The 20304-nt window shown below is 40.1% G+C and overlaps 1 protein-coding gene across 2 annotated transcripts in view; it reads left to right on the forward strand.

Annotated features, from left to right (window-relative positions):
• Positions 1-5997: 5997 nt before the first annotated feature.
• The window catches only part of PDIA5 (protein disulfide isomerase family A member 5), a 281836-nt gene continuing 267529 nt past the window's right edge, over positions 5998-20304 (forward strand). For both annotated transcript variants that reach the window (XR_011557046.1, XM_070730287.1), the window contains exon 1: positions 5998-6611. Coding sequence is in view for 1 of the 2 variants with exons in the window: in XM_070730287.1 (XP_070586388.1) it covers positions 6429-6611 (183 nt within the window). In the remaining variant the exon portion in view is untranslated. The remainder of the gene's footprint in view (positions 6612-20304) is intronic.

Genomic DNA, 20304 nt, shown 5'->3' on the forward strand with positions numbered 1-20304 from the left:
TTTGTGTCTGAAATTTGTACCTGTGAATTGTTGGGAGAAGTCTACCAGAGAGCCCGACAGAACAGTAAGGTAAGCAGAGATTGTAGTAACTGGGATTATTGGAATGGTTCGTAAGTGCTATAATATACAGATTGCCTTAGCTCATGTACACTGATGCTCACAGAGACAGTCTTCGATAATTATTATAAGACCACATCTTATTAAGATGGGCACTCTCCTATGAAATCATAAAGAAACCCTAAGTGACTCATGATTGATTAAAACATCTTTATGATGGGCTTGAAAGTAAGATAGATTTCCAGGAACATTTTCCTGATTCTACAGTGACCAATTTGGATGCATTATCTATTACTTCCCTCCCTGCCATTAGCATTCCTAGCAGGGGTTACTGTCCAACTTGCTCTTTACATGTACATGATTTGGAGAATGTAGTAATTAATTAATCATTCAGCTATAATTATCAAAATGAAGGTTATGCAGATTGATTCTGGAAGGGCTGAGCTTCATTTGTTTATCTGAAATTTTGGCCGGTTCCCAATTCAATCAAGGCTGGAAAAAATCCAGCTCTCTTCAGGCAGGTCAGCCCCAGTATTTTCCTTCCACAGTTACTAGTTGATGGACTGTAGGAAGATCTTCTCTCAACCTTGAATGTACCAGCTCAGTGTTTACATAATGGTTTCCTCTAGTTGAAGGAACACCGGTTCCTGGTTTCTCTAACTTAATGAGCATAAGGTACAGTAGCTTCCATGGGGACCTTCTTTCCAGTTATCCTCACAACAAAATATTATAAAGTAGACTGGGCTGAGTTTCTCAGTGAATTTCTATGGCTAGGGGTAAGTGCTCCTCCAACCCCTTAACTACTCTCTAGTTCTCCTATATGCTTTTCTCTCAGGGCACATTGATATAGATTTAACTGAGTAGATGTGAATAGGATTCTTCCACTTCTAAACATGTAAGCATGTTTTGAAGTGAATTCCATGTATTGTTGATTATAGAAGTGACTTAGATGGGCAGATTCTTAAGAAACACACCAAACAAATCCTTCTCATTTGTTGACCCATCCTGCCTATAGTGCAGCAGTTCTACTTTACAGGGTGATGTCAAGTATTTTTCTGTGCAGTTCTTTGGCACTAATCATTTTTGGCTGTTTATAGCTAAAAGTAGAAAAGTGGAGCAGTGCCTTAAATAGAACACACTGATTGAGAGCAACATTTCTAATCAGCCCTTATGCTATCTTCTTTTAAAATACCTGAAAGCCAGAATAATATATTTACCACTAGAGTCTAGATGTGGTGATGATGATGTTCGTTCATCGTGTTTGAAGAGGACTTGACATCTGTTGTGGGCTGTACATGATGTGTCTGCAGGTGGCTGGTAAGGCCTATATGGGCACAAAATATTCTGCCACATGTTGGGCAAACATGTCTGGGCACCATTGTTGCAGCATTTGCAGCTCTGGCTTTGCAGAGTGCTCACTTCTCAGATGTTTGGCAGCTTTGGTGGATCAGCATGCGCCATGTTGGTAGATCTTGTGCCAGGGTTTTCCAGGAGGTGATGTTGATATTGACTTGAAGGAGGCTTTCAATATGTCTTTGTATCACTTCCTTTGTCCCCCATGCGATCGCTTTCCTTTAGACAGCTCACCATAGAGGAGCTGTTTCTGGATGCAATGGTCTGGCATCCTAGCAACATGGCCTACCCAGCATGTCTGGGATTTCATCAGCAGGGTGGGAATTGATGGCAGGTCTGCTCTGGAGAGGACCTCGGTGTCTGTCACCTTATCCTACCACCGTATCCTCAGAATTCTACGGAGGCAGGTCATGTGCAAGTGGTTCAATTGCCTAGCATGTCTCCTGTATACAGTCCAAGTCTCACTGGCATACAACAGGGTAGTTAGCATTACTGCTCGGTAGACTTTGAGCTTTGTAACAAGGCTTATTCCACATTGGTTCCACATGTTGGTCATTAGTCTGCCAAATGAATAGTTTGCCTTGGCAATTCTGCAGTTGACCTCAATGTCAATTGTCACTGCATGGGAAAGGGTGCTGCCAAGGTATGTAAATTAATCCACTGCTTGAAGCTTTTGTCTCTTTACTATGATGGTGGCTCTTGGTATTTGGCTTTTGGAGCTGGCTAATGTATCACTTCAGTCTTCTTTATGTTGATAAGAAGACCAAAGTTGTTGCATGCTGCTGCAAAATTATCCACACTGGCTTGTATTTCCTGCTCTGATCCAGCATTCAAAGTAGTCTCCTTTATCTTGGTGACAGCCTGTAGTCTTCACAGGTTGAAGTTTCCTGTATCTCAGGCAAACTCCCAAGGAACTGTTCTGGAAGGCATCTGACAGCATGGCTGAAAACATTATGGTGAACAAGGTCGGTGCTAACATGCACCTTTGCTTGACGCCATTTGTGATGGAAGGCTTCTTCATTGTCCAGCACACGAGCCATCATACCATCATGAAATTGACGTACCACCAGGATAAATTTGTCAGATCACCCAAATTTTGACAGTGTCAAAAGCCTTAGTGAGATCCACGAAGGTGGTGTACAATTCACAATTCTGTTCTTGACACTTCTTGGAGCTGTCATACTGAAAAGATCATGCCCACAGTGCCATGCTTTTTGCGGAAACCACACTGTGCTTCAGGTAATCGATCCTGTTCCAGGTGGTCAGTCAGGCAGTTCAGCAACATTCGTGCAAGGATCTTGCCTGAGATGGAAAGCAGTGACATTCCTCTATGATTATCACAGACTTGTCGATTCCCTTTACTCTTGTAGAGGCTTAAAGTAACTACAATGCATCAGAACTCTTCTTATTGAGAGTGTTGCCTAGAGCTTGTTTTGTGGCATAAAGTATGTTTTACCTATTAAAAGGATCCCAGGTAGCAAGGTTCAAGAGCTCAGCTAATTGCCTGCCACAAAAGACAGTCTTGTCTAACAAGCTGTTGGTTAAAATGCTTGCAATGCTTTTAGGGTTATAAGATGGGAAATAGGGAAGGAAAAACTTCAAAGACCTAACAGAATACATGGAATTATATGCGTCTATAAACATGTTTTCAAGTTCTCAGATGGTGGTCTTAATTTAAACAAAACAGTGGGGGCTGACTTGGTAATATTCTTGTATAAAGGCCATATGACAGTTAGAATGACTTACAGTTCTGTATCTATTTGAAAAAGAGAGTGTTAGATTGCCATGGGGCGACAGACTGTAGTCTACTGTCCCCCATGGAAAATTAATTCATTAATTTGGACCAGTCATTCTCTCAGCTCAACTTACCTCACAGGACGATTGCTGGGGAGAGAAATTGAAAGAGAAAAACGCTGTATGCTGTCCTGAACTCCTATGGTGTAAAAGCACCCATTAACAATTTAGAACTCTAATTTACTAACATAATAGGTGTGTGAGTCAGTACATCAGAAAATGATGGTGTAAGTGCAAAATTATGGACCGCTATCAAAAAGCGCTGTAGTTTTTGCTGTGGGTTTTTTTAAGCTAATGATTGGACTAGAAACCTGGCTCTTTTTAATCATCTCTTTGCAGGGCCATTGACACCCCTAACAGAAGACTAATACAAGGCAAATCATGTTACCTTCAGATCCTAAAAGGGAGAAAGGGGTCAAAGCCCTACCCATTATTAACAAAACCATCCCTGAAGGGTATGTGTGTAATAGCAGTCATTGGAAGGACTCCGATCTGAGATGTGATTTGAACCCAGGCTCTTCCAGTTGAAAATCCCTCCCCACATTCTCAACTCTTTGCTCCAACTTACCGTCCTTATTTGTTAATTGAAGTTTTAAAATTAGAATTTTTAAACAATTGTTTATGTTATTAATTGGATTGCTTTTTTACTGTTTTTTATGTGCTGTGAGCCGCCCGAGTCCTCGGAGAGGGGTGGCATACAAATCCAATTAAAATAAATTAAATAAATTAAAAATAAATTTGTTTTGTCAAGTACGTATTGGTGGTATACAAAGATACAATAATATTTATATACATGATAGTAGTAAAAGAGAAACATTAGGACAAGGGATGGGAGGCACTCTGGTGCACTTATGCATGCCCCTTACTGACCTCTTAGGAATCAGGAGAGGTCAACAGTGGATAGTCTAAGGGTAAAGTTTTGGGGTTAGGCAGGGGTGGGCTACTGCCTGGACGGGGGAGGGGAACGCAGTGGGGTAGCGAAAATGGAGCTCCACCCCAGAGCACCCAATTTACACTGAAAGATGTTGAAAGAAAATGCAGGGCATCCTGCATAAGCCACGCCCACAGTGTGGTAGTAAACATTTTGGTAGCCCTTCACTGGGTTTAGGTGAAGAAACTACAGTCAGATAGTGAGTTCCATGCACCAATTACTTGGTTCCTAAAGTCGTATTTGATTCCCCTTAGCCATTCCGTTTTATGTATGGTTTGTTTGGGTTGTATGAGTGTTTTTAATCAAGGGTTTTTAACTGTTTTGCTTTTTTTTTTAATCATTGGATTTGTATTCTGTATTCGTGTTGTGAGCTGCTCCTAGTCTTCGGAAAGGGGCGGCACACAAATAAAATAAATAAAATAAAATAAAATAAAATAAAATAACAACAACTTCGCACAATCATGAAGTGTTATTACAACTCGGAGCCTGAAAAACGTGGATATCAAAGATCAGCAAAGAGTATATCCAGAAGACCAGAAAAATTTTGAAGAGCAAATTGAATGGTGGCAACATTATCAAGGCTATAAATACGTGGGTCATACCAGTCATTAGATACACAGCTAGCATAGTGAACTGGACTCAAGCAGAGCTGGACAACCTGGACAGGAAAACCAGAAAATTAATGACGATCCATCATGCACTACACCCCCGCAGTGACATTGATAGGCTGTATTTACCAAGGAAAATAAGCGGCAGAGGACTTTTGCAAGTGAAGCAGACAGTGGAAGAAGAGAAGCATGCATTAGCTGACTATGTGAAGGAGAGCAAAGAGTCAGCGTTGATGGAGGTCAACAATAGGAAGCTTCTCAAGGTGAAGCAAACTAAGGACCAGTACAGAAAAACTGTAACTCAATGTTGTATGGACAGTTGGCGGAACAAAGCATTGCATGGCCAGTTCTTGGAGAAGATTGAAGGCAAAGTGCTTAAAGAAAAGACCTGGTCATGGCTTACAAGTAGAACACTCAAGAAGGAGACAGAAGGACTAATACTGGCGGCACAAGAATAGGCCATTAGAACAAATTCTGTCAAAGCCAGAATTGAAAAATCAACAGACGATCCAAAGTGCAGACTCTGTAAAGAAACAGATGAAACAATTGATCACATACTCAGCTGCTGCAAAAAGATCGCACAGACTGACTACAAGCATAGACACGATGCTGTGGCACAGATGATCCACTGGAACTTGTGCCAGAACTACCATTTACCAATGGCAAAGAACTGTTGGGATCATAAGCCCGAAAAAGTGGTCAAAATCGAGCAAGCAAAACTACTGTGGGACTTCCGACTGACCGAATTCTGAAGCTTAACACACCAGACATCCTGATTGTGGAGAAAAAGAAAGTATGGATCATCGACATCGCAATCCCAGGGGACAGCAGAATTGAGGAGAAGCAGCTAGAAAAATTAGTGAAATATGAAGATCTAAAAATTGAGCTGCAACGACTCTGGCATAAGCCAGTGAAAATGATCCCAGTGGTACTTGGCACGCTGGACGTGGTACCAAAGGATCTCAGAGGACATTTGAAAACCATCGGAATTGACAAAATCTCCATCTGTCAATTGCAAAAGGCCGCTTTACTGGGATCGCCAAACATAATTCGCCGCTACGTCACGCAGTCCTAGGTGCTTGGGAAGCGCCTGACTGGTGATGAAATACGAAATCCAGTATAGTGATCTCGTTTGCTGTGTTGTATTGACAATAATAATAATAATAATAATAATAATAATAATAATAATAATAATTTCCTGCCGTCCAGTTTAGAGCGGTTTACTTTAAGTTTGTATCTGTTGTGTGCTTGTGTGTTGTTGTGGTTGAAGCTGAAGTAGCCGTTGACAGGAAGGACATTGCAGCAGATGATTTTATGGGCTATGCTTAAGTCGTGTTTAAGGCCACGTAGTTTTAAGCTTTCTAAACCTAGGACTGTAAGTCTAGCTGCGTAGGGTAACTGTTGCGAGTCAGGGGCTCTTCTAGTAAAGTGGACATTTTCTAGAGTCCTTCTCACCCCCACCCCCACCATGAGCGCCTCCCATTCGGCGGCGGACGGGCGTTCGGATTCTTTCTTGCCACCTGTTTCCTCGCCCACACCCGAGCCGCGCTCACCCGGGCGGAGACTACAGCCCCCAGCATGCACCTCGCCGACCACTCTTTCGGCTCCAGTACGGTATAAGCAGTGGTGTATTTTTTCCGTGCGCGTGTGTGTGGTTTTTTTTTCTTCTTCTCCTTTTTCCCCACATGGATTGCGCATGCTTAACCAGACGTGGCAGCAGCCGCTCGTTCTTGCAGCGCGAGCGGGAGACGGAGCTTGAAGCCGGAGCGAGCTGGGTGATGGCTCAGCCCGGGTGCAGTTTCAGGGGGGCTCCGTTGTATGGAGGGAGAAGAAGGCTGCCGCCGCTGCTACTGCTGTTTTCTCTCTTGGTAAGCCTCGGGAGGAGGGCTTCTCCTTTTGGGTGGGAAGGACGGAGCGGGCGAGTTTGCCTGCTTGGCTCGGGGGACCCCGGGTGGAGCTTGCTTGTGTGGGACAGTCGGGTGTGTGTGTGTGTGTGTGCGGCTGTCGCCCAAGTGTCACCCATAGAAGCAGCCGGCGCAAGTTAAAGCGGGAGCTCCGGCAAGCGCCAGAAGTTAAAACTTCTTTGGCCTCGGGAGGCAGCGGCGGGGGCGGCTAACTCACGGGAGGCGCCGAGGTTGGGCTCTCTCGGCGGGGTGGTTTTGCCTCCGAAGAAACCCCGGGCGCCCTTCCCGCTCCTGCTTTGATTCTCCAGAGGACCCGTTCCTTTAAACGCGCCTTCTTTCTTACGGGGTTTAATGACTGACTTATTTATTTATTTGGAAACCGGTGGAAGTCATCCCCTATTCCCTGTGTGTGTGTGTGCCTGTGGCAGTTCCAGTTGTGTTACCTCTCGCAGTGTTTCCCAACCTTGGCAACTTGAAGATATCTGGACTTCAACTCCCAGAATTCCCCAGCCAGCGAATGCTGGCTGGGGAATTCTGGGAATTGAAGTCCAAATATCTTCAAGTTGCCAAGGTTGGGAAACACTGATATAGGGGAAGGATCTCCTGCATGTGTTTGGCTTTCTCTGCAAAACACAAGACCCTCGGCGACGAAAGCTCACCTCTCATAGTCAAGGGCTAGGCGTGCAATTGTGTAATCGCTGCAAAGTATTTCTTTAGTAAGGGGGTGGAGGGTGTTCCTCGGGTAAATGTGCCTATAGCCTAAGGGTTAATTGTTGGAGATTGTGTGCTTCAAACCCTGCTTCCAGGCAGCAACAACAAAAACCCACCAGTATCCGGCTGCTTACATCCTTATTCTGATGTGGGATTACTCAGCAGTAAATCCCACTTGGATGAACTCCCAGATCCATAGAATTGCTTTTGGCTTGATCTTAATTATGTTTATTCAGAATTTTCACTCTTGGGTTACAGTGTGGATTTGGGTTATCGCTTTATGTAAAGGACCAGTCTACAAATTCTGATGAAAAATAGCTAGTACTGTGTATAAGAACGGCAAGTATTTCCCTTAAAGAATACTTTGAATACTTATTGTTGAATACTTATTATTGAATACTTATTATTATTATTATAAAGAGGTTGAGGTTGGAAGATTGACAGCTGAAATTTACATGGGGGCTTAAGATTTGTGACCTTATCTGCAATGCAACACATTTCTCAATATTTGTTTTCCACTTCCCTTGATTCTCTGGACTTTTTCCCTATCCCAGTCTCAAAACAGGAACACTTTGTGTGTGTGTGTGTATGTGGGTGTGTGTTTTTCCATTTCCTCTGTCATTTTGTAGACCTGTTTTTTTAAATGTTTATTATGAATGCTTACTGTTATTACAGTGAAATAGAAGACTGTCCTTCAACTAGAAGAAAAAACTCTCCTTGCCTAATATTTATTTGACACTGCTGTATTCAGTCCTAATCTGTTTCAGTGGGCCGTTCCCCCCCCCATTCAATTGTTAAACTTTGGGTCCATAGGATAAAATGTAGTTGACAACATGAGCTTCAGGAGGCACTAAAATGAGAAACAATTCTGGAGCTATATCTGTTGGCTCTCTTCTGTAAGATATCGCTGTGCATTGACACAAGAACAGTTTTCCCCCCAAACACCATCGCTTTGCTCAACAAATAATTCCCTCACCACTGTCAAATTATTCACTAAGGCTGTATTACTATTACTATTAGTCTTCCCATCGTTCCTATCACCCATCTCCTCCCACTTATGACTGTATGACTGTAACTTGTTGCTTGTATACTTACGATTTATATTAATATTTATTTCCTGATTGTTTATTTGCACTCTATGACAATCATTAAGTGTTGTACCTCATGATTTTTGACAAATATATCTTTTCTTTTATGTACACTGAGAGCATAGGCACCAAAGACAAATTCCTTGTGTGTCCACACTTGGCCAATGAAGAATTCTATTCTACTTTATATTCTATTCTATTCTATATTCTGTTCTATTCTATTCTATTGTTACATTTCATATACAAGCTTTTTCACTGAACGTTTTGGAACAATTGAGTTAGCTTTGAAGTTCTGAACAGTGAGTAGAAAAGCTTTATCACTCCTCGTTGAGAGTTATCTAGGAAGAGTAGGCATGCTTTAAATGCCGAGAACAGCACAAACTGTTTAATAATGCTAACTTTTAAAAATGGAGCTCTTTATAGTGATAGAAGAAAAAGCTTTAAAAACTCTTAGTAGATTCTGTAAAAATCTTAGCATGAACAATGAAAAGTGAATGCTTGTGTGAATTACTGAATAGAGCTCAAACTGCCCTTAAACCCTTGACAAATAATATTAAAATAGTAACCTTCTAATTTTCTGTCTCCTATTAAGTCGGAAGTATAGTTCCAACACAGAATTATTCTGAATATAACTATTTCTGCCTTGCTTGCTTTCTCCCTCATCATTTAAGTTTTATTTTTCCCCATGGGAGATTCACTGACAGGCCATCTTTGGAAAACTAGAATTGATCTTTGTCTCAAACATGAGCTTTACCTGTTGACTTGAACAGTGAAGGGTTACCCTCAGTGAGCTGTTGGACAGTATTACTTGGTCTGTTATGTAGATGTTTGGGTGGTTCAGGGTGGGGAATTTGTGGTGGGTGGGGCATATTTATTTATTTATTTATTTATTCATTCATTCATTCATTTGGATGGTTATGTGTGTTGGGATCGGTCTCTAGTTTCATCTGACTTTTATTGCATGTGTATACACATACAATGACAATTAAATAATTAAATTAATAATGAAAAGACAGAAATCCAAGTGAAAACCTGTAAAATAGTCTTTATCTGTAGAGTCAGTTATATAGTGTTAAAGGCAACCAATACCTGCATTAATGTTTCATTGCTTGATAAAATGCATTTCTAGTGCAACTTCTAAGCGTTGTACCAAATATATTTATTGAAAGAAGACCCAAGCTGTGAAGTGTTTCCTTCTGATATACACTGCTACTGCAACTAGGTTTTGTTTTTTTAACATATCGGAGACATTTTTGCTAGGTGCTTGGATACAAATAGTTCTCAGACCACAGATGGAAATTTCTTCTAAGATGAGCAGGTGTAGGTATAATTTCAGTTTCATTATCAACATCTTTTCTGAGAATTCCCCTGTGATGTTATTTGGATCCCATTTTTCAGCTTGTCTATTGCATAAAGTTCGACTCCTCTTTCCTACTGTGTTGTTTGGTTTGCATGTGTGAAGCTATCGTTCGATTAAATTTAGTTGAATACATTACAATGGTTTTGCCCTTTCTACCCTCCGCAAATCTGATAACCCTACTTTTCTAGTCTCTCATCCAAATTAGTGATAAATACAGAGCAGGTGGTAGCTGTGAGTGTGACCAGGTAGCCATTGCACGAGATTATCTTTTGCACCAGTTGTAGTTTTTCCTTGACCAGGATACTCTTTAAGACAGTCATTCATGCCCTAGTCACCTCATGAATGGGCTACAATATGCTTACATGTTGTTTCTCTTGAAGACCATGCTGGGTCCAAATGCAGCAGCATGAGCAGTAATGAGTGTTTCGTGTCCATTTTATTATTTTCATGAACAGCTCAAGATCGCAAAATATCCCATGGGTAAGTTAGACTGAGAGGGAGCGACTGGCCCAAAGTCCCAGCTGGCTTTCATGGCTAAGGCAGAACTAGGCCTCACCGTTTCCTGTTTCCAGCCTGATGCCTTAACCAAGCGATGGCGAACCTGTGGCAGGCGGAGCCATATTTTCTGGAACGCAAGCCTTTGCCCTAGCCCAGCATTTGTGTGCTGGCCAGCTGATTTTTGGTTAGCACAGAGGCTCTGGAAGGGCATTTTTGGCTTCCAGACAGCCTTCAGGGGGATGAGGAAGGGCATTTTTACCCCCTGCCAGCTCCAGAGCAGCCTTTGGAGCCTGGGGAGGGTGAAACATGACCCTACTGGGCCCTCCAGAATTTGGGAAACAGGCTGTTTCCTGCATCCAGAGGGCCTCTCGGGGAGTGGAAGCTGTTTTTGCCCACCCCAGGCATTGAATTATAGGTGTGGGCACTCTGGCATGCGCAATAACACACGTGCACACTTTTTCGGCACCCAAGGCAAAAAAGGTTCTCCATCACTGCCTTAACCAGTAGATCAAACTGGTTCTAGCATTTTCTTGTGGCATTTGCTGCTTACACAAGCTGCATTGGTTACCTGTTTGCTTCTGGGTGCAATTCAAGGAGATAGATATTAGATCTTCAATGCAACTGTTTCTGTCCATCCAGTGCATTCAGGCAGAGTGAGTATGCTTCAGTCCCTCCAGTTACCGGTAGATATTGTTTTATGGGACCAAGGAGCCATGCCTCCTCTATTGCAGCCCCTGCCTTCTGTATCCCCTCGAGATATGCATGGATTCCACTCTCCAAGGGTTCCAGAAGTCCCTTAAGACATGGCTCCTGGAACCAGGATGTCTGTCGGAGCCTCTGTCAAGCCTTTATTTCTCAGTGTTAGGATTGCTGCTTTGCTTCAGGGAGCTGTATTGTTTTAGTATATTTTTTAAATCTTTGTATTGGATATGCTATAAGCTTCCCAGAAGGTTTATGTTTTTTTTTTTAATTGAGTGGCCTTGAGAAATCTAATAAATAGTCAACAGCATAGGGCTTAAGAAAGGACGCCTACAAAACATTGGTTTATACTTTCAAGTTGTATGTAATTGATGCGTAAAGTTTGCTGTAATTGTTCGACAACTTCTCTATCCGTCTTCTCCAGCCTACACTTCGCAATATTCTCAGCTGTAATCTAATGGGGTACTTTGTCAAATCCTTTGTTGGAATCAAAATGCATCATGCCTGTCACATTCCTGTGGTCAATTAAACTGGTCATTCTATTGAAAACATACCAAGTTGGTAGGTCATAATTTACTCTCGATAAATAAATGATCAGTGCTGGCTCCAACCAAACAACAACTGTTGGTATTTTTTTCCAAAATGTTCACTGCTTGTGTCATTTGTTCTTCTTATTTCCATTTGAACAAGATTGTTACAGTACGTGAGAAAGACTTTGAGAAACAAGTGAAAAGATGCTGCCTAGGGAACAGAACAGTCGGATAAGGGAGAGCATAGCCCATAGCTGCTAATGAGCAGAGAAGGAAAAATCCTATATGGTGTCTCAGACCATAAAAGAGATGGAAAATTTATACTTGCAATCTTATTAATGTAACCTGACTGATCAACCTGGGAAGGGTGATACACATTCTATTTGGGGAGAAGACAAAGCTCAGACATCACCTGTTGCTGTGCTACCATCTTTTCTTAATAGTAGTCCAATCCTCATATCATTGACAACCAGGAAGGGTGTTTTTTTTTGTTACTTGTGAAGAGCTTACATTCCTTTTGTGCTTTAGCCTTTCTAATGGAACTAATTATTTCTCAAGATGTTAGCTATTTGCTGGTAAGCTTCCTCAGTTATTATTGCGGTATCTTTCATTTCCCACACATCTTTCTTAACTCACAATTCAGATGAAACATACTTATAAATCCTCAATAGTTTCCCAATCTGCATTACATCTATCCATCCATTTAATTTCCATAGCTGCCCATCTCAGTCAATGTTTATGGGCAGCCTAAAATTCAAAGAAAATATATTACAATTAAAATATTAAAAACATTTTTAACCCTGCTCCTATGCTCGGGTCTCTATGACCCTAAATGAAAATTGAGACCCTGTAGATTATTTGTCATGTGGATCTGAAACTTGTGATTAATGGACTTTTCCTCGTTTGAGGGGTTCTTACTATGAGTGTGGGGTGGTTTTTTTGTTTACTTTTTCCTACATGCTGATTGTTACATTTCATTACACCCAAAACAGTACAAGTGTATAGTAAATGCGAAAAAACCAGCAGGGTTAAACTATAAAAACATTAAAAACAATTTTATTTTTTATTTTGTTTCATCCAAATGTGTTAGTTTTATTTTTGAAAGTTTCTTTAACCTTCCGTGTCTTCTTTGACCAGAAAAAAACCCATCACACTGTTTATGGTATGTTTTCATTTCTCCATCCTTCTCTGCCTGCCTTTCTTCTGGACAGAAAACGTAAGCCCTTACAGTTCTATATTTCTGAATCATAAACGATAGCCAAGTTGTACACAACTTAACAATTCTAAATTGTGTACTACAGCTTGAATTATACTATAATGTGAAAGAAGACTTCAAATTACTATACAACACTATATGATAATAGTAAACTTACAATGGAGCCCAAAATTTATATTGTTAAGCAAGGCAGTTATCAAGTGAGTTTTGCTTCATTTTATATTATTATTATTATTATTATTATTATTATTATTATTATTAGTAGTAGTAGTAGTAGTAGTAGTAGTAGTAGTATTTATTTGATTTGTATGCCGCCCCTCTCCTTTTTTTGTCAAAGTTGCTAAGCAAATCATTGCAGTTGTTAAATGAATTACTGTACTCATTAAGCGAATCTGGCTTTCCCCATTGACTTTGCTTGTCAGAAGCTGGTTGGGAAGGTTACAAAATATGATCACATGACCCCAGGACAGTGAAACTGTCATAAATATATGCCATTTGCCAAGTGCCAAAAATTTGATCACGTGACCATGGGAATGCCATGACACCTGTAAGTGTGAAAACTAATTATAAATGACTTTTTTTAGTGCCATTGTAACTTCAGTCAGTCACTAAATAATTGATCTGTTTTCCTTTTACCACTAACATTTCTCATCATAATTGCTTTCTCAAATGGATTCCCCATGTTATAATTGACATGACTAAGTGAAATGTAATTTTGTGATTCCCACCCCCCTTCCAGTGACTTCTGGATGTTGTGTGCTCTTGTATTTGCTTGTTGGTCACCTTTGTTGTCCAAGTAACATGTACTTTTTAAAATTAGTATTAATATTTATAATGAGTCCTCTTCTTTGGGAAAACAGTTAGTTAGTTTCTTGTTTTAAGAAGATAATTTAAAAGGTAGTTGTCAATTCCCCTTAGAATCTTTTGTTCAGATTTGTACTTTCTGAAATCATATGGATATGGTACCTGTAGAATAACTATTTGTTCCGTATTTTATTTTTATACAAAATGTACATCAATTCAAAGGATCTTTTTTTCAACATGGGATTCCCCCCCTCCGATATTCTGAAATTTGAAAATAAGCTGTATTATCTTGACACTATTTAGTCAACTATGCAATGAACTCTAGAGCTGTTTCAGTCTGTTTTTGTGGAAATAATACAGTGATGCAGTTCCCATGTTTAACTGTAAGTAAGTCCATTTCAATGTAGCAAATTACAGTGATACCTCGTCTTACAAACGCCTCGTCATACAAACTTTTCGAGATACAAACCCGAGGTTTAAGATTTTTTTGCCTCGTCTTACAAACTATTTTCACCTTACAAACCCACTGCCGCCGCTGGGATGCCCCGCCTCCAGAGTTCCGTTGCCAGCGAAGCACCCTTTTTTGCGCTGCTGGGATTCCCCTGAGGCTCCCCTCTATGGGAAACCCCACCTCCAGACTTCCGTGTTTTTGTGATGCTGCAGGGGAATCCCAGCAAGGGAATCCCAGCAGCGCAAAAACAGGCGCTTCGCTGGCAACGGAAGTCCGGAGGTGGGGTTTCCCAGCAAGGGAAGCCTCAGTGAAATCGCAGCATGGCAAAAACACAGAGGTCCGGAGGTGGGGTTTCAAGGACTTCGGTGTTTTTGCAATGCTGCAATTTCACTGATGCTCCCTTCACTGGGAAACCCCATCTCCAGACTTCCGTTGCCAGCGAAGCGCTCGTTTTTGCGATGCTGGTATTCTCCTGCTGGGATTCCCCTGCAGCATCGTAAAAACACAGAAGTCCGGAGGTGGGGTTTCCCATGGAGGGGAGCCTCAGGGGAATCCCAGCAGCGCAAAAACGGATGCTTCGGCTGGCAAAAGGGGTGAATTTTGGGCTTGCACGCATTAATCGCTTTTCCATTGATTCCTGTGGGAAACATTGTTTCATCTTAAAACTTTTCACCTTAAGAACCTCGTCCCGGAACCAATTAAGTTTGTAAGACAAGGTATCACTGTAGTTTGAATATCATAGATCAAAGATCTCAGGGCAGAAGCATATTCCAATCTGTACATTGGGACTTGTATTATAAATGCTAAAAAGTTATTTTTTAAAAAACTGGGTAATTTGCAAAAAGACAAGTATTCTATAATATTTGGAGGAATCATATATATTTTTACTTATCTTATGCCTATTGTGTTAGTTATTTTTATATGCATGTTAAAAAGTTTATTCTTTACTTCATCATGCTTAGCTTGATGTTCTGTTAGTGGAGCTATCCATTGTAGCTTGCATTTGACTGATTGGAGAAGATATATCCTTGCACTAAAAGCATATTGTGATGTATGATTGTGATTGAATTGGCTGACTGATTTTATCATATTGGGGTTTTAGCTTGTAGTTTTTAATTAATTAGATTTGTTTATATGCACTGTTTTACATTATGTCTTGTGAGCCGCCCCGAGTCTTCAGAGAAGGGCGGCAAACAAATCAAATCAAATCAAACAAACAAACAAACAAACAAACAAACAAACAAACAAACAAATAAATAGATATTATCATAGCATTCCTGGTTTGAAGTGAGATCATTGGTGTAGGTAATGAAATGGTGACTTAATGCCTATTTTTTTCTTCAGGCAAAATATTAATAAAACCAGAAATGCTATAAGTTTCTAAACATCTACAATCTTAGCTTTCTGACATTTTTTGTTATTAATTGTTCATCTTGAGAAACTGGAATCTGCTTTCAGCCAGTTATTTACCTAGTCTAGCAAGAAAAGCCAAAGGTTGGGCTGATTGACTTTCAATGAAGCATCTTTCTGATTCTTCCCTTTGTTTTTTCACAAATATAATGTGTTGATGAACTTAGCAACAGCATTTAGATTTATATACCACTTTCACAGTGCTTTACAGCCTCTCTAAGCAGTTTACAGAATCAGCATATTGCCTCCAACAATCCGTGTCCTGATTTTACCGACCTTGGAAGGATGGAAGGCTGAGTCAACTTTAAGCCTCCTGAGATTCGATCTGCCAAATTGCTGGAAGCTTTTAATTAGCAGAAGCAGTTTGCAGTACTTCACTCTACCCACTGCGCCACCAAGGCTCTGTCTTGAACTTGACTTACAGCTTTTTGCAGGGGGCGGGAGGAGAATGTTGTACTGACGGGAGAGAAAAAATGTTGCTTTGAAATCTTTATGCAAAGGTTGATAACTTCCTTGTGAGGATGGCAAAACTTAATGGGCCCCACATGTGGCAGAGCAGGATTTTGTCCACAGTTCTTGGCAATTTAAAAATAGGAAATAGATTAAGCAATGCTATGTTTGCATGCGTGTAAATACACATTCACACAAGCACGACTTTAGAACAGATATCTGACAATGGTTTATTTTTAGAGATTTTCTTCCAGTACAGACAGTCCTGGGGTTAAGAATGAAATCCATTGCTGTCTTTAAGTCAAATTTGTATGTAAATCAGAGCAGGCTATTTAGCATCAGTTAGCCAAATAATTGTCTTAGCTTATAATATTTATTTTACCTTTCTATGCATATAAAACACTTAAGAAACAGCAACGTGACCTGACTCAAATTGGCAGATGGCATTCTCTTTCCTTGAGCCTATGAACCACTGAAGACAAACAACGTTTTCATGAAGCACTGAAAACAGGTTGCCTATTAAAAACGGGCACACTACTTTGTAACACTCATGAAAACGTTGTGCGGCTTCAGTGCCTTGTTGGGTCAAAGAAGGAGAACACCAATTGGCATGTTTAGTAATAGGTTCATTCGTAAATATGTGTTAAGTCGAGCCGTCTTAACCTAGGGACTACCTGTATATAAGAGTGGTCAAAATGGCTTGGAGAGAGCAGACTCTTTCAATTGTAAACCATTCTCTTCCTGTAGCATTTGCTTGTCCAACACAATCCACCCTTTACTTAGAATCTAATAACCTACTCTCTAATAAACAATTTGGATTCAGAAAGAAATTATCCTGCAACCTACAACTACTTCACTGCAAAAACATTTGGACTACCCAACTAGATCAAGGAAAATCCATTGATGCAATTTATATTGACTTTTGCAAAGCCTTCGACTCAGTGGTCCATGACAAACTACTCCTAAAACTCAAATCCTATGGCATCTCAGGATTCCTCCACAGCTGGATTACTGCATTCCTGTCAAACAGGCAACAAGTTGTCAAAATTGGAAGCGCCATTTCCACCCCCGTCCCTGTCAAAAGTGGTGTTCCCCAGGGCAGCATACTAGGTCCTACTCTTTTCATTCTCTACATCAATGACCTCTGCGATCATATCGCTAGCAACTGTGTTCTTTTTGCTGACGATGTAAAACTTTTCAACACCACTGACAACACATTTACTCTCCAAAAAGATCTTGACTTTGTCTCAGATTGGTCTAACACCTGGCAACTTCAAATATCAACCAACAAATGCTCTACCCTCCACATCGGCAAAAATAATCCAAACCTCATATATAAACTTAATAAACAAATTCTCACAGCCAACCCACACTCAGTAAAAGACCTTGGAATACTAATATCAAATGACCTAAGTGCTAAAGCCCATTGCAACAATATCGCCCAAAAGGCTTCAAGAGTTGTAAACCTAATCCTATGTAGCTTCTGCTCTGGCAATCTCACACTACTCACAAGAGCCTACAAAACTTTTGCCAGACCCATCCTTGAATACAGTTCATCTGTCTGGAACCCATACCACATCTCAGACATCAACACCCTTGAAAACGTCCAAAGATATTTCACCAGAAGAGCCCTTCACTCCTCCACTCGAAACAGAATACCCTACGAAAATAGACTAACAATCCTGGGTCTAGAAAGCTTAGAACTACAGTGCCTAAAACACGATTTAAGTATTGCCCACAAGATCATATGCTGCAACATCCTACCGGTCAATGACTACTTCAGCTTCAACCGCAACAACACAAGAGCATACAACAGATTCAAACTTAATATTAACCGCTCCAAACTTGACTGTAAAAAATATGACTTTAACAATCGAGTTGTCGAAGCGTGGAATTCATTACCGGACTCAATAGTGTCAACCCCTAACCCCCAACATTTCTCCCTTAGACTATCCACGATTGACCTCTCCAGGTTCCTAAGAGGTCAATAAGGGGTGTACATAAGTGCACTAGTGTGCCTTTCGTCCCCTGTCCAATTGTCTTTCCTTTATCTCATATAACAGTCTACAGCCAACCAGCTCTAGAGCATGTTCGTTTTTCATTCAGAGACCTTGAGAGTAAAGCTGTAAAGGAAATTAAATGTTTTCTTTATATCTAAGTATATTTACCCATGTGGTATGGCTTTATTATTATTAAGCTTTTCATCTTTTCTACTCCCTTCTCTTATTGGTACGGTATCATTATTATGATTCTTAATTTGCTATTGTTTTACAAATGTACCGAGAACTCCTGCACTAGAGACAAATTCCTTGTGTCGCTGGTTACCCTTGGTCAAATAAAGTATTGTCTATATCTTTAGCTTCTCTCTCTGAATAGTGTATTGTACTCTTCCAAAATTGCTTCAATATAGTTGCTTTTCCTCCAGGAGAGGGCAGGAGGGGAAGTCTTATACAGTAGTGACTACACCCAAGATAAACCAAGTATGAGAAACCCCATAGGGAGCATAGAGAATAGGTATTTTTAAATATCTTATTGAAAATATAAAAAGAGAACGAACTTCAAGGAGCCCAAGAAAATTGGCTGACATGATCAGAAAAAAAGAAATTGAAGTTCATTATTTGGAAACATGGAAAATGGACACAGAAAAAGATCCAGTGGTTCATTGACTCTGCCCTTTGAGTTTGTTGGGGTTTTTTTCTTTTTAATTAATTTATTTTTCTTTTTAAGTTTATTTTTTAATTTTTGTTGGATGATGGGCATGTGCTTAACCAAAGCATGTTTAAACTCATTTACTGATGATTGGCATACTACCTTCACTGGACGTTAGTTGCAAGCTTCCACTACTTTTTCTGTGAAGTAATTCTTTCAGTTTGAAGTTATGTCCCTATGTTCTTGATTTTTGCTTAGTATTGAAAATACTGCCTTTTAGAACCTTGCCTCACACCCTTAATATATTTAAAGGTTTCAATCATGTCCCTCCTTCCCTTTCTGTCCTCCAAGCTGTAATTTAAAGTTATTTCCCCAGAAGTATTTCTAGCTACAGTTCTCCTATTTTTCTTTGTATGAGATCAGATTCATACCACAATTGGGCGCTGATGCTACTCCACTGAAGTTATTAGGTATGAATATTCACAGGTAATGGGAGACAATCAGTTCCTGTCCCTATTATGTATTTCAAAGATTTTATGATCAATTTAATTTTAAGGTATTAAAAATATGTCAGAATAAGGTTGTATAGTGGCTTCACTATATCAGCGGTAGCCTACAAAATAGACTTGAAAATGTCTGAAACTTAGTGTTCTGAAAACTGATAAAGTAAATTAGGCCTTGAGGTTAAGGAAAGAGGTAATACCTTCAAAAGCTTAAGATGAAAAACCAGTATAATAGGGAGAGGATTAAGGTAGAAACTCTGAATTTAAACTTTAATTATCATTGAAAGACTTTTGAGCCTAATTAATTTTCAAATGAATCTGAAGCTTATTTCTACTTAATGTAAACCGTTCTAAACTCGACTGCAGGAAATACGACTTTAGTAACTGAGTAGTTGATGCATGGAACTCACTACCAGACTCTGTAGTATCTTCACCTAACCCCCAAAACTTTACTCTTAGACTATCCACTGTTGACCTCTCCCGATTCCTAAGAGGTCAGTAAGAGTTGTGCCTTCCATCCCCTGTACTAATGTTTCTTTTTTACTAGTATCAGGTACAGTATATCAATATTATTATATCTTTGAATGCCACAAATATGTACTTGACAAAACAAATAAATAAATAAAATAAATAAATATTTTCCTGTGTCATGTGATTCTGCTACATAAATAGGTCATGTACATATTTTCATGAATTAATTGCATGGGGAATCTTACTTTTTGTGGGCTCCTTGTTGCTCTCTGAGCTTGGTTGTTTTCTTGCAGATGTTTCATTATCAAAGTAACTAATCCTAACCTTAACCCAGCACTGATGATGTTACCTAGTTTGGTAATGAAATGTTTATAAAGATACAACCAAGCTCAGTGAGCACCATCCAACTCCACAGTTACAAATACAGGTAGTCCTCTATTTTAGCTTTTTTAGCTGGCACTGCACATTGCTGGCTCATTATTAGTTGGTTGTCCACCAAGATCTCTCTCACAATCACTGCTGTTGAGTGTGGTTTCTCCCAGTTTGTATGTATATTTGGGGGTCTTCTTGTCTAGGTGTAGGGTTTTACTTTTCTCTGCGTTGAACTTCATTTTGTTGTTTGGGCCCACTATAATAGTCTGTCAAGATCTCTCTGTATCTTGAGCCTATCCTCTGGGACATTGGCCACTCCCACCAGCTTGGTGTCGTCTACTAATTTAATTAGTTTCCACTCTACTCCCTCGTCTAGGTCATTGATGAATATGTTAAAGAATACCAGGCCTAGGAGTAATCCTTGTGGTACCCCGCTGTTTACTTC

The sequence above is a fragment of the Erythrolamprus reginae genome, chromosome 1 (assembly GCF_031021105.1).
Source record: "Erythrolamprus reginae isolate rEryReg1 chromosome 1, rEryReg1.hap1, whole genome shotgun sequence".
Classification (NCBI taxonomy): Eukaryota; Metazoa; Chordata; class Lepidosauria; order Squamata; family Dipsadidae; genus Erythrolamprus; species Erythrolamprus reginae.